At 41.1% G+C, this 15,163-nt stretch overlaps 2 protein-coding genes across 2 annotated transcripts; one reads left to right on the forward strand and one right to left on the reverse strand.

Moving 5' to 3' along the window:
- Positions 1-184: 184 nt before the first annotated feature.
- On the reverse strand, positions 185-1,331 carry LOC121731691. The gene is made up of 4 exons (XM_042121263.1): positions 1,140-1,331; positions 915-1,059; positions 494-643; positions 185-412 (listed from the first exon to the last, which is right to left on the reverse strand). Exons 1-4 carry the CDS (start codon positions 1,202-1,204, stop codon positions 194-196), a joined length of 579 nt encoding a protein of 192 aa, XP_041977197.1. The 5' UTR covers positions 1,205-1,331; the 3' UTR covers positions 185-193.
- A 589-nt stretch (positions 1,332-1,920) lies between these two features.
- Positions 1,921-14,619, forward strand: LOC121731464 (chromodomain-helicase-DNA-binding protein Mi-2 homolog). Its single transcript, XM_042120880.1, has 19 exons — positions 1,921-2,093; positions 2,513-2,583; positions 2,929-3,054; positions 3,181-3,331; positions 4,119-4,264; positions 5,119-5,292; positions 5,863-6,069; positions 6,647-6,793; positions 7,068-7,369; positions 7,463-7,586; positions 8,064-8,213; positions 8,329-8,504; positions 8,670-8,844; positions 8,928-12,353; positions 12,537-12,731; positions 13,062-13,224; positions 13,553-13,695; positions 14,304-14,349; positions 14,471-14,619. Exons 1-18 carry the CDS (start codon positions 2,057-2,059, stop codon positions 14,310-14,312), a joined length of 5,922 nt encoding a protein of 1,973 aa, XP_041976814.1. The 5' UTR covers positions 1,921-2,056; the 3' UTR covers positions 14,313-14,349; positions 14,471-14,619.
- The last annotated feature ends 544 nt before the right edge of the window (positions 14,620-15,163 follow it).

A 15,163-nucleotide genomic window follows, 5' to 3' on the forward strand; every position in this document is an offset into this window, starting at 1 on the left:
TGGGGGGTCATGTCCCCTGTGACTGCCCCCTCGGACCACGCCTGACAGTTCCCATGGTATTTTACTTTATGCACGTAACAGTTAGAAAACAAGTCTATAGTATATATGTTAGAAGATACATTCAAAATGACAGAACTGCTGGCAAGTCCTAATAAAATAGTACATAAAAAGGCATTTAACTTTGGTCAAATGTTTATTTCTTAACTAGGTCCTTACTCTTCTGCTGCTTGTAAATCTTCATGACTTTCTGTGAGGGAACCAAACCTGCACTGAGGCCTGGTCTTTTTTTCCTTTTGCCAAGTTTCCCCTCCCATGCCTCATCATCAGTTGGTGCCACAGGGTCTAGGGCTATTTGAGGCGGTGGCGCTGCAGTCATTGTGCCAGACCCTTCACACACAACAGTTTTTAATTTCTAAAAAAAAATAAAAAAAATTAAATGTTTTCAAAATGAGTACCATCATATTTATATCCATCAAAATAAACAAAAAGATACCTGTTTGTCAGCCTCTAATTCTTCTGAAGACTTCTGGATGTCAGAGTCATGTGCATATTTGCAGTTATGACCAAAACGGCACCTTCCTTTTCTGTGATTCCAGCAGATCTTTTTACCGTTTATCATTTGTATATTGTCTTTACCTGGAACCTTAACATTCACGGCCTATGTACTTGACGATTATGAGGGAAATTAGATAACCAGTCTGCTAGCAAGTGATAGCTCAAGAATAAAAACTTGTCATGATTTATTACTTTTGAATATTTATAGAAAAGTTTCATACTAGTATGAATTTACAAGAGCTATGAACTGAGAGTGTATAATAATTTGATTCTGAAGAATTGGGTAGGTGGCATTCCTAGAATGTTTACTGGTGATTAATGTGTAAGGGGGTGTTATTTGTTAGTAAGTCAACATATACCATTTTCACATGTTTTTCTAGTATCGCTGATTTGGCCTGCTCAGCTGCTACGAATGGATTCGAAAATACCGAGGTTGTAGTGTTTACATTACTGTCGCCAAGTGCCGGCTTGGGTAACTTCGGTTTTCCACTATCTTTAGTTGATCTGAAAGAAATATTTTACATTGTAGCTATCTATATAATTTTATTAATCTTAAAGAAAGCTATTATAGTTTAACTTTGTACTTTTCATCATCATCACTATCTTCGGAGCCACTGGAAGATGAACCGTAATCCAGCAGGGCATTCATTGTACTTCTTTAACTACTATTTAAATAACTATTAATTGAGACTCATATACTATCTTATCTTTGGGCTAGTGTGGTTAAATGAAAACAAAATTACAAACAAAAATCTTCCAAAACTAGACGCGAAATTAATTTTACAACTTCTTCTTCTTCTCCTTTTTAGCGGTGTCAAAACTGTCAAAAAAACTGCTATGTTTTTTATTTATTTATTGGGAGCTGGAAACGAGTCCTTTGCTCCGTAAACTGCTATGATTTGCCATTTGTTTGCCATCGTCAAATAACCTAGAACGAGAAGCAAATCGACATTTACATTTTAGTGTTGCTATTATCAGGACCCTAAATTCTACCAATAGTGGGGAGTTAGAATTATTATTATAAATCCACAAATTAAAAATGGGCATTCACGTAGGACTGCACGGCAGTCCTGCCATGAATGGGCCTCACTGATTGGTTCACAGTTCACACTTGGTGTTGCCGGCCGGAAACACCGAATCCTGCCGTGAATGGGCCTCTTAAGTATTATAATATAATAACTCAATCTCAATCTCTCTCTCTAAATCATTCAAGCGTTACAGTGACGTACAGGAAAAAATGATAGGTAAAACGTTTCGAAATTCAAATGACTCGGCCACGTACTTTAACTGAAGTGTTTGCCAGTTTTGTTTAAAAAAAACATGGCAAGATGAAAGAGAAGGATAGACAATATTGCTGTCACTTCGTGCTAGTTCTTCGTAGTGACGGCGGCATCAATTTCTGAATTAATTACCATTTGTCGCAAAAAAACTGCGCGTCCTTTTCGTTTTCTAGACTAAAAATTATCATTTTAAGTTTTAGTTGTGTTAAATAGTGATTTCAATGGCTTCTGACGAGGAAGTAGACGGTTCTTTCGCAGGTAAGCCCCAATTTTATCACTAGCATGTCATAGGTAAGCCGCGAATAGCGGTATCATATGTTTACTTGCGGTAAGCAATTAAAAAATCTCAACATTTTGAATTTAAATTCAAAGTATATGCTAAAACGTTCATAAATAGTGGTAAACAACAAAGTAGCGATGTTCCTGAATGGGTTTTTGTCAGTCCCGTTGTTTTGGTAATGTAAATATTTTTATGTGGCATTTTATGACAGAAAAGAACATGCATTATCCCCTCATTACTACTTAACAAAATGGACGCCACCAAACAAAGGGATTACTGACCTTAGCCTAGGAATGCGCGTGTACGTTCAGAAAATGCTGCTAAATGTTAGGTTTTGTCACTGTCTGGTGGTAAGGATGCTGGAACTGGTTTGACTACTGACAGAAATTCATTTTAGGTGATGAGGACGTTGAAGAAGGCGAGGGTCAGAATGAAAATTCTGGAGAAAGTGATGAGGCACCACCAAAGGTAATTTATTTTCATAATATAGGTTATCTATTATACTCATACATTGATAGCACTTGTTACTATTACTTAGTAAAATGTTTGTTTATTTATCACCAGTTAGTACTACACTATACATTCAGCACTGCTGCTGAATGTATAGTGTAGTCAAAAAGTGTTATTTTATTTAAATTGAAGGTATAATTCTATATTGTACCTAAAATTACAGGCCTGTACTGTGCAGTTACTCTCATCAATGTGAATAAAAGTTAGCACACTTTTTGTTCAACCTATTGTTTACTCCAAATACCTATACATGTTTGTGTCTTACACATTAATGAATTTTATTAAATTTTCACAAATTTATAGGAAGATGATGGTGACTATTCACCAGAAGATGGAAGAAAAAAGAAAAAGGGCAAGAAAAGAAAAGCCAAGGGTGATGAAAAAAAGGGTAGAAAGAAAAAAAAGAAGCGCAAGAATGAAAGTGAAGAGGTAATGTCATAATATGATAATATTTTATAATTTCTTTATTGCTGTTTTATGCATGGATACAATATAGATAATATAGCTCTCGAATATTTATAAATTATATAATCCTAAAATAAAAATTATATAAAGGATGAAGAGTTTGGCCTCGAAGTTGGCGGAGATGGGGAAGGTGACAGTGATTACGCTCTAAGTGCGGTGTCATCAAGCAAGAAATCCCGTAAGGGACGAGGAAGCAAGCACAACACGTCCACACCAGCACCCTCATCTGATACTGGATCAGGTAAACATGACACAGGTGAAATTGGGCCTTAGCATTCATATTATGTTATAGCTGCTTAGTCTATGTATGGTATTTTATGGAAATATAATATGATTAAATTAAGTATTCCCTTTTGGAGTAACATCTGTTATTTTCATAACTTCTATTAGTGCTATTATATATCTATAGTATATTAATACATGAGCAAAAAACTTTGGACCCCTTTTGACGAAAAATGCGGAAACATAGGTGAATGAAATTTCGCACAGTTATAGTTTATATGGAGAAGGAGTGCATCAAGCCAATATTGTTTTAAAATTATGCTTTTATCATACCTTATTTTAATAAATAAAACATTACGCACACTACAATGTGCACACTACGATATTTTGAATATCATGCCTATACACACAAATCATTTTATGGTTGAAGTCTGTAGTCAAATTAAAAATGGATTGTTGTTTTTTTATTAAATCTGAAATTTTTTATTAAAGCCAAAAGAAGAAGATAATTAAATTTAAGATCGAATTTCGACCATTGGGTGATCTCTAGTTATATTTAAAATCTTATGATCATCTTTACTTTAAATGTTTGTAGTAAAATCCTTGTATTTGACAATTTGATTAAAGCCATACCTCTATATTAAACTAGCAATGCATCGCCGTTGTGCCAAAAATCGTTTATCGCGCGGGAACCGTATATTTTTTCGGGGTAAAAAAACAAAGTATCCTATGCTATGTCCTTTCCACTTTCGCATTTATAATATTACATACAACTTCTTGATTTTATTTATATGACATATTTTCAGGAATGCCAACCGTGGAAGAAGTTTGTTCCTCGTTTGGCCTCACAGATGTGGACATACAGTACTCTGATGCTGATTTAGAGAATTTGACAAGCTACAAGCTGTTCCAGCAGCATGTGCGCCCTTTCATTATGAAAGAAAACCCTAAGGCAAGTTATTTGAAAAAGCAAAAAATAACACTGGTCGGCCCAAAAAAAGTCCGAGAGCAAATGCTTACGTTGTGATTTTAATATTTAATTTTCGAGTGTTGAATCCAAATCTGATTACAGATTTTCGCTATCACGTCTAGTTTTTCGGATATTTACAGCCTATTTAACAAATTTTTGCATACACCTGTTACTTTTTTAACCGAAAACAATAAAAATACAAGATATTACAATCTTTTATATTCAGTTATAAGTAGTATATATATTGGTATTTGGTTTATTTGATACACACAAGTAAAATATTGAAAGCAACTCATATATTGTCTTATTTCAAATACATACGTACGTCGCCACTTGTCCAAAACACCCATTGCATTCGCGCGTCCGTTAGTATGAGAGTAGAAAACAATAGATTTTGGCACTTTCTTACACAGAGACAGACACCACAACTATTTAGTTGTGTCCTGTGAACAGAATAGCAGTATTTGTGAATGCTGATAAATGTATTTACTTACATGTATGAATGTTCACAAATACTGCCACCTGCAAGTATGAGAAATCAATTTTAGTGCAAACAAAAATTGCTATTGCATCGAAATTAGACGTGCTAGGTGAATTCTAACTACATATTTGGATTTAACTGATCCATAAGTATTACTTCCACATCTAAACTTCTTTGCTCTAATTTATTGCCGACCAGTGTAATCTACGTTAATATCTTTTTTAACCGCAAGACCGTATGTTATGAACTTGATCCACAAGTATAAATATTATGATTTATTTGATGAATTAATGAATTTTAACTTTAAAATTTTCTCCAAAAGCGAAATAAGTTAATAGTGTAATTTGATCATAAGGTACCAGTTTCAAAGCTGATGATGCTGGTAGCTGCTAAATGGCGGCTATTCTGCGAGACAAATCCACACTTGGATGGCGGCACTCAGAACATTGGGTCAGAAGAAAACACTAACACTTCAACTACATCAGACTATACTTCAAAACGCTCAGCTCGCTCAAACAGGGAGACTAAGGTGCTTTAAAATTTTCCTTAACTTTGCTTGTTCTGTAGAACATTATTAGACATCTTACTCAGTTAAATGTTTAAAATTCATATGGAAAACTAATTATGAATGAAATTATAGGAGTTTAAAAAAACTATGTATTTGTGTGCTTTTTCTTAAATATTTTAAACACTCCATTACCCAATGAGTTTCTAAAATACTAGAGTAGCAATGTCTTACAAAAGATTCTCAGAAATGCGTAACCACTTTTTTGTTCAAAAGACAATGTCAAGTCATATATTCGTTATGTCATTATGTATGTGAGATATGCCTGCAGGCATCTTCGAAGTGGCAACGCGTTGCTACCGTAAACTTCCAATCTAGTTACGTTAGTAACATAGAATATCATTGCCATTACCAGAAACATGTGTCTTTAATGTGATATCGATTTGATTTTAAGCACTACAATACTATGCAAAATGCTCGTTTTTCCTGCCTTGCTGTGTTTCAATCCGAAGGTTGCCCTTGTCAATATTTTTTAGTAAGTACTCCATAAATTGCATCTTAAGCCTTGTCTAAAATAAAAAAAATCTGTCACAGTTGGAGGAGGGTTTAGAAGAGGGCGACGAAGAGGAGGACGAGAGCTTAGTCAGCGACGAGGGGACGCCCATCGCCGCCGGGCCCCGCAAGCGCGGACGCAAGCCCAAGCACACCAGCTCCGCGCCTACGCCGCGCGGCAAACCCGGCCGCAAGCCGAAAGTGCCAACGCTCAAGATCAAGTTCAGCAAGCGGAAGAGGACTAGCAGTGTATGTATTTCTATGTGTTCGTCTATGGTTTTTCTTGAGATTGGAACGCAAAAAAAATCTTTCCTAAGCGATTAGTAAGTTCATTGTCAGTAAAAGGACCGCGGCCTGCTTTTGTGCATTAACAGTGCTGGATTTATATTTTTTATTAGTTAGGCCACTTTATTTCCGCCACCCCATGTACGAAATCTGCCGCCACCTAGAACACTGTCGCCCCTAGAGCGCGGCCTGTCCAGCCTATTTATAAATCCAGGGCTGCTCATTACAATGGATGAAAAATGTGAAATATCCATTGCAAAAAAATCTGAATGTTTCGTTAACAAACTGCTATTGGTTGAGACATTAAATTTCTCATTAAAATAGTAATAGGGGGTTGAACCAGTATCTTTTCTGTACCTATCGCTTTATAGAATCGCCGATCAAAATATATGGAATAATAAGACGAGTCAAATTTCAACGTCATGTTAATGAACACTTGTGTCAATTCCATACATTTTAATCGGCGATTCTATAAAGAAGCGATAACATAAAATTTTTGGCTAAATGGCCAGATCTTCACGTGATTAAAAAAATGTTACAGGAGGAAGATCACGAGGGTAGCGTTGGTGCGAATACAGACTCTGACGCCGAGTTCGAACAGATGCTCGCCGAAGCCGAGGAGCCCAAGCCGGCTGCGAGCGCCGCGGAGGACGCGCCGCCTGCCAAGGAAGAAGATCCTAATGCCCCGGTAAATAAAGTTGCAAATAAATAGGACTGATTTTACAGTCGCGCTGACCGTTCGTCAACCGTTAGCGCCGACACCGAAATGTATGAAATATCAGTGTCTGTTATTTCACAATGCGTTATTCAAACACTTCATAGGATTTCATATGTTCATGCTCAAGACTATTGACATTACATAATAGAAGAAAACAATTACTTAAAGTAAATCTCGTTGCTTCTCTAAATACTTATACGCTTCTTTATATTACACTTTTTTAATACCCTGTTTTATTTACCAGCCGGTGCCCAAAAAGAAGGCAAAAACAAAGATTGGTAACAAGACAAAGAAGAAGAAGAAGATGAAGACAACAAACAAGTTCCCCGACGGTACGGAGGGTGAGCAGGAGCACCAAGACTACTGCGAGGTGTGTCAGCAGGGCGGGGAGATTATACTCTGTGACACTTGCCCCCGAGCCTACCATCTCGTGTGTCTCGAGCCGGAACTCGAAGAGACTCCGGAGGGACGGTGGTCGTGTCCTCACTGCGAGTCTGAAGGCAACCAGGATCAAGATGATGATGATGAACATCAGGAGTTCTGCAGGTATTTATCTATTAGATAATTTATAAAGTCATAAAAATTACTTCTTGTAATATAAACACAGTAACATCAAATATGTGCTTCTATTTTTTCCAGGATTTGCAAGGATGGCGGTGAACTGTTGTGTTGTGACTCCTGTCCTTCGGCGTACCATCGCTTCTGCTTGAATCCACCGCTCGAGGAGGTACCAGATGGAGAATGGAAATGTCCAAGATGTAGTGTAAGTATTAGATGACAATTTTACACGAAAATAAACTTCTTGCAAAAATTGTTTATAAAAACCTTTTCAAGTTTTAAAGTCTAAGAGCCTGTCCACACGGGCGTTGCGTCAGCGTTGCGTCGACGCAGCGCTTTGACGCATAGTTGGCCACACGGGCGCTGCCGCTGCGATGTCATCGCAGCGTTATTACGAAGCAGTCTTAACGTCAACACCCCCCTCCCGCTTCGACTCGGGAGCTGCTGTCCGTCATGTGTGCGTCGCGCGCTGCTGTCACGACGCAGCGCGCCGTGTCAAAACCTTGGTTATTTGTATGTAAAACAACGCAACGGCAGCGCTGCGTCGACGCAACGCTGACACAACGCGCCGTGTGGACTGGCTGGAAGGTTACTGTGAAAATCAAAATTTTCACCCGCACATAAAATTATTATTTTATTGCTGTAGGTTTTTCTTTTATTCAAGTATTTGATATATTTACAGTGTCCTCCTTTGGATGGTAAAGTAGCAAAGATTTTGACATGGAGATGGAAGGAGCATCCGGCAAAGACAAAGGTGCCTCGTTCAAGGGAATTCTTCGTCAAGTGGCATGAACGTTCATACTGGCATTGCAGTTGGATTTCAGAGATCCAGGTATAATGTAAAACATTAATGACCCAAAAACATGTCATGAAAAGCATATTGTTTGACATTATTTTGAAAATGATCTTTATTTTGTAACATTGTAAAATAAATATTATTTTTTCAGTTGGATGTATTTCATCCCCTGATGTACCGCTACTACATGCGTAAATATGATCCAGAAGAACCGCCTAAAATGGACGAAGCTTTAGAGGAGCGAGAAGGTAGAAAGAGACAGAAGAAGGGACAACAGCAAGAACAAGATGATTCAGATGAGAAGATGCTAGAAGAAAAGTATTACAGGTATAAATATTATAGTCCTTTGTCATTTACTTAAATAGGCCTTTGATGATTACCTTAGTTGTACAGAAAGTGTACATAGAAAATGTCATCATTATTATGTCTCTGAACAGTTGTAATTTGTTTTACTGTTGAAAGATATTTATATCGTTTTCTGTAATTTTCAAGGTATGGAGTGAAGCCAGAATGGTTGATAATACATAGAGTTATCAACCATCGCACATCGCGTGATGGTACTACATACTACCTGGTCAAATGGAGGGACTTGTCATATGACCAAGCCACATGGGAGTCGGAGCACGAAGATATCGCCGGCTTGAAGAACGCTATTGAATACTACCAGGTAATACATTTATGTTCATATTTGGGAAACTAGGATTAAATTTTATTAGGCGACAAAAACTAAAACAAGACTAATATTTGCAGGACATGCGGGCGTATATTACATCCGAAGGCAAAACTAAAGGTAGCAAGGGCAAGAAAGTCGGACGCAAGAGCAAGAACCGCGATAATATTGACGAGGACGAAAGCAGCAGCGGTTTACAGTTCAAAAGCAAAAAATACAACCCACCGCCGGACAGGCCGACTACAAACCTCAACAAAAAGTACGAGGATCAACCGCCGTTTGTTTACGAAACGGGAATGCAACTTCATCCCTATCAATTGGAGGGTCTCAATTGGTTGCGGTACTCGTGGGGACAGGGCATCGACACTATTCTCGCCGACGAGATGGGTCTCGGCAAAACTATCCAGACTGTGACATTCCTCTATTCCCTCTTCAAGGAGGGACACTGCAAAGGACCCTTCCTCGTTTCGGTACCCCTCTCCACGATCATCAATTGGGAGAGAGAGTTCGAGCTGTGGGCTCCCGACCTATACTGCATCACCTACGTCGGTGACAAAGATTCGAGAGCAGTCATTAGAGAGAATGAACTGACGTTCGACGATGGCGCAAACAGGGGTGGTCGACCCTCGAAGATTAAATCGCAAGTCAAATTCAATGTTCTGTTAACATCATATGAACTTATTTCTATCGATTCCACGTGCTTGGGCTCCATCGACTGGGCGGTACTCGTAGTAGACGAAGCCCACAGGCTCAAGAGCAACCAGTCCAAGTTCTTCCGACTCCTAGCCGGATATCATATTAACTACAAACTGCTCCTCACTGGAACACCATTGCAGAACAATCTGGAGGAGTTGTTCCATCTTCTGAACTTCTTGAACAAAAACAAGTTCAATGACCTTGCAGCTTTCCAGAACGAATTCGCCGATGTGTCGAAGGAGGAGCAAGTGAAGAGGCTTCATGAGATGCTCGGACCGCACATGCTGCGACGTCTCAAGGCCGACGTATTGAAGAACATGCCCACCAAGTCCGAATTCATCGTGCGTGTCGAACTGTCGCCCATGCAGAAAAAGTATTACAAGTATATTCTAACCAGAAATTACGAGGCCCTGAACCCCAAGAGCGGCGGACAAACGGTGTCCCTGCTCAACGTCATGATGGACCTCAAGAAGTGCTGTAATCACCCGTATCTCTTCCCGGTAGCCGCCGAGGAGGCGCCTCTCGGCCCCCACGGTAATTACGATACCCAAGCCCTAGTAAAGGCTTCAGGAAAACTCGTGTTGATGTCTAAAATGCTAAAACAACTAAAGGAGCAGGGACACAGAGTACTAATTTTCTCCCAGATGACAAAAATGTTAGATATTCTTGAAGATTTCTTGGAAGGCGAAGGGTACAAATACGAAAGAATCGACGGTGGTATCACCGGAACTATTCGTCAGGAAGCTATCGATAGGTTTAACGCACCCGGCGCTCAGCAGTTCGTATTCCTCCTGTCGACCAGAGCTGGTGGTTTAGGTATTAATTTGGCCACTGCAGATACTGTAATCATTTATGATTCTGATTGGAATCCTCACAACGATATTCAGGCCTTCTCTCGCGCTCACCGTATCGGTCAAGCGAACAAGGTGATGATATACCGCTTCGTAACACGCAACAGTGTAGAGGAGAGAGTCACGCAGGTGGCTAAAAGGAAGATGATGTTGACGCATTTAGTCGTGCGACCCGGAATGGGCGGAAAGGGTGCCAACTTCACAAAACAAGAGTTAGATGACATTCTTAGATTTGGTACAGAGGAGCTGTTTAAGGAGGAGGACGGAAAAGAGGAGGCCATTCATTACGACGACAGAGCCGTTTCGGAGCTGCTCGATCGTTCCAAGGAAGGTATCGAACAGAAGGAGTCCTGGGCTAACGAGTATCTTAGCTCGTTCAAGGTAGCCTCGTATTCCACAAAAGAAGGCGACAACGAAGAGGAGGTCGACACTGAGATTATTAAACAGGAGGCCGAGAACACCGACCCGGCGTACTGGATTAAACTTCTGCGACATCACTACGAGCAGCACCAGGAAGATCAGGCGCGAACGCTGGGCAAAGGTAAACGAGTTCGTAAACAAGTCAACTATAATGATGGAAGCGTGGCACAGACAGAAAACAGGGAAGATTCCACTTGGCAAGAGAACGGTTCGGATTACAACTCGGACTTCTCTCAGGGTAGTGAAGATGACAAGGAGGATGACGATTTTGATGAAAAGAATGACAACGGTGATCTCATGAGCCGACGCAGCAAAAGGCGACTGGAGAGGCGCGAGGAGAGAGATAGACCCCTACCTCCTCTGCTGGCCCGAGTCGGCGGAAACATGGAAGTTCTCGGGTTCAATGCTCGCCAAAGAAAGTCGTTCCTCAATGCGATTATGCGGTACGGAATGCCTCCTCAAGACGCGTTCAACTCGCAGTGGCTAGTTAGGGATCTCCGAGGAAAATCAGAGCGAAATTTCAAAGCCTACGTGTCACTCTTCATGCGCCACTTGTGCGAGCCGGGTGCCGACAACGCCGAGACATTCGCCGATGGCGTTCCGAGAGAGGGTCTATCTAGGCAGCACGTCCTGACTCGAATCGGCGTGATGAGTTTAATAAGGAAGAAGGTGCAAGAGTTCGAGCACATCAACGGCTACTACAGCATGCCCGAACTGATCCGGAAGCCCGTGGAGCCGGTGAAGATAGCGGGCGAGAGCGCTGCGCCCAGCCCCGCCCCGTCGACGGCGACGCCCATCACGTCCGCGGCACCCTCGCCGGCGCCCACGCAGGTCACACAGAACTCTGGACAGGCGCCCACTCCCGGCGGCTCGGAGAAGGACGAGAAGGAGGAAGTGAAGGAGGAGAAACCGGAGGCTAAAGAGAGCAAAGAGAAGGAGGAGCCGATGGACACTATCGATATCAAGGAGGAGAAAACCGAGGAGAAGGAACCTCCCAAGGAGACGAAATCGGAGGAGAAAGAGGAGAGACGCATGTCGGTGGACGAGGAGGCCCCTAAAGACGAGGATAAGTCTGACGAGAAGAAGCCCGAGGAGAAGGACGTGAAAGTTAAGGACGAGGTCAAGGAGGAGGACAAGAAGGAGGACTCGAAGAGCGACAAGGCGGAGTCCGAGGGGTCGGACAAGAAGGACGAGAAGAAGGACGACGACGACGACGACGTGGTGCTCGTCAAGGAGGAGGAGGACCTCAAGGTGGAGCGCCGCAAGTTCATGTTCAACATCGCCGACGGCGGGTTCACGGAGCTCCACACGCTATGGTTGAACGAGGAGCGAGCCGCCGCGCCCGGCCGCGAGTACGAGATCTGGCACAGGCGACACGACTACTGGCTGCTGGCTGGCATCGTGACGCACGGCTACGGTCGCTGGCAGGACATCCAGAACGACCTGCGGTTCGCCATTATCAACGAGCCCTTCAAGATGGACGTCGGCAAGGGCAACTTCCTCGAGATCAAGAACAAGTTCTTGGCGCGGCGATTCAAGGTAAAGACTGAAGATATTTTGCTGCAATCATTGACTATTTAACAACTTCAGTGATTTCAACAAATCGAACTATAATGTTGATTAAACGAGGCCCAGAAAGCCTTTAAAGTCATATAATTTATATTGTTTAATAGTAAAAGATTATAGTAAGAGAAATCCTTTTATTTCTACTCCAAATTTCAGTTGCTCGAGCAAGCGCTGGTCATCGAGGAGCAGTTGCGTCGCGCGGCGTACCTCAACCTGACGCAGGACCCCAACCACCCGGCGATGTCGCTCAACGCGCGCTTCGCCGAGGTGGAGTGTCTCGCCGAGTCACACCAACACCTCAGCAAGGAGTCGCTGGCGGGCAACAAGCCGGCCAACGCTGTGTTGCATAAGGTACTTTCCTTCAGTTGCTCTTATTGATTATTTATTTATACTTTTTGCACAATGTTAATATTTAGGCGGACTTAATGCCAAGGTGTTCAAAAATTGTGTAGGTGCCAGTAGAGTAGTAACACACAAAAATATGTGCATACATACAAAAACCTTTGAAATTATATTTTATTTATTTTACATTTCATATAATTTTTTGTGCTGTAATCCCTATTTGCATTTTAGAATTAGTTGGAAGCTAAATTATAAAAATGTTGTCGAGCATCAATTCGAACATCCTTCAACAATGTATGTAATTTATATTTTTTCTAACCTAACAATCTCTGCTTCCAGGTGCTGAACCAGCTGGAGGAGTTGCTGTCGGACATGAAGTCTGACGTGTCGCGGCTGCCGGCGACGCTGGCGCGCATCCCGCCCGTCGCGCAGCGCCTGCAGATGTCCGAGCGGTCCATACTGTCGCGACTCGCCGCCACCGCCGGCAACCCTGTGCCTAACGGTATGTGCACTTAATGTAGAGCTTGCGTACGGATGAGAATAAAACGCTGAAAAAGCGAATTTTTATTACTTTTCAGTAAAAAATTTGTCAGATATTTTTTGAAGTTTGAAATTACGTAAATGTAGAAATGCTATAACACATACACATTTGTGTTTCGTGTTACATATTAATATAAGGGCTCCCACACAAAACTGCGAATTCGCATCGCATCGCAAAAATCTGCAACAAAACTCATACTAAAAATGACATTGCGATGCGATGCGAATTCGCAGTTGTGTGTGGGCCTAGACTATTTATTGTTGTATTAACAAACCATTTCTCGTTGCAGCTCAACTGGCTCAGTTTCCGGGCGGGTTCGGTTCCGGCGGCACCCTGGCGGGCTTCCCGCCCTCCGCCGCCGCCGCCAACTTCACTAACTTCCGCCCGCAGTACTCCGTGCCCGGCCAGCCCGCCAACGCCGGTGCATCCACGGTGAGCGAGCATACATTCACAATTTCATATAGTGCAAACACTCATATTTAATTTCAGTACCTTCAATACCTACTTATTTCGCCAAAAATGTTAGACTGCAAGTTGCAGTCAGGGCCGACTGCACTAGAGCGGTCGCGTTGAAGTCGTACACGACTGCAACACGATCGCATCATGCAGTCCACCTTTGTTGTTCGACCGCACGGCGAAACTCGACCGCAGAGCGACTGCTCCGACCGCTCAAGAATTGCTCGAGCGGTCCGTGTATAATGTATTACAGATATGAATTTAGTACGGAAACTGCAAATCGCCGTGCGGCAACCGCATCCTGCAGTCGCTCTCGACTGTAAGATGCTGTCCGTCTATAGCCGGCCTTAGGCCTCCTCTTCACAATTGGACTTACATTTTTTAAGCTCAAGAGAGGCTTTATTAAGCTCAATTAAAATCCAATTTTTATAACTTAAGGTTTTTGTGCGATTTTTTTAACTTAGCAATTATCTATTTATTTTAAATTCCTAATATCGTTTAGTTAATCAAGTAAATTTTCAATCGTTTTATATTTTACGGAGCTAAAAATAATACTTAAAATTTTATATGTTTTATTGTTTCAGAAATCATAAGTGTATTCAAGGCATGTCACAGCTATTAACAATACAGGTATTATTATCTTCTATTATATTCTCGTCTATTAGAATAAGAATATCTTATCAAGAAAGTATGCATATATATTATTTGTTCTTTTGTTTTTGCACGTGACTAATGCGACGTTTTGTTTCAGTGAGCGGCTTATGCGGACACGTATAGATCAATATTTGAAATTTTATTCTAAGATTCTCGCTCCACCTTGGGTTTAAAGTGATATAATTAGTGGTTAGTGCAGTGCAGTTATGTTAGGTAACATAAATATAATGTCATATTGAAATAGAACTCTACAATATTATTTATTTCATCCTGATCTGTATGAATCTTGTTTTATTGCATAAGTGATTGTGGACTTATGAATTATTTTTAATTTACCAAAAATGAGAAATTGAATTAAATCTTATTATTAAGAATGATGTGTTTTATTTAACTAAATCTATACTAATATTATAAATGCGAAAGTATCTCTGTCTGTCTGTCTGTCTGTCTCGCTTTCACGCCAAAACTACCGAACCGATTGTAATGAAATTTTGTAGACAGATAGTCTAAGGTCTGAGAAAGGACATAGGCTATTTTTAACTGGAAAAAAGGGTTGTAAGGGGGTGAAAATGCGTAAATTTGTTCAAATTAAGTTAGTTCCAAAAATTTATTATAGATCGCCGTGCCGTCTCCTACATCGCGCTATCGCTTGCTCAAAAGTGTTACTATAAGAAGTGGTAAGGATGAAGCTTTCTTTCAGGTATTGTTGAAATTATTGAGGAAAGTTGATCATTGATGTTCGACTTCGACCCCACGGCCCACTCCCGTTTATAAAAATTACCCAGATTCT

Source organism: Aricia agestis, chromosome 11 (assembly GCF_905147365.1).
Source record: "Aricia agestis chromosome 11, ilAriAges1.1, whole genome shotgun sequence".
NCBI lineage: Eukaryota > Metazoa > Arthropoda > Insecta > Lepidoptera > Lycaenidae > Aricia > Aricia agestis.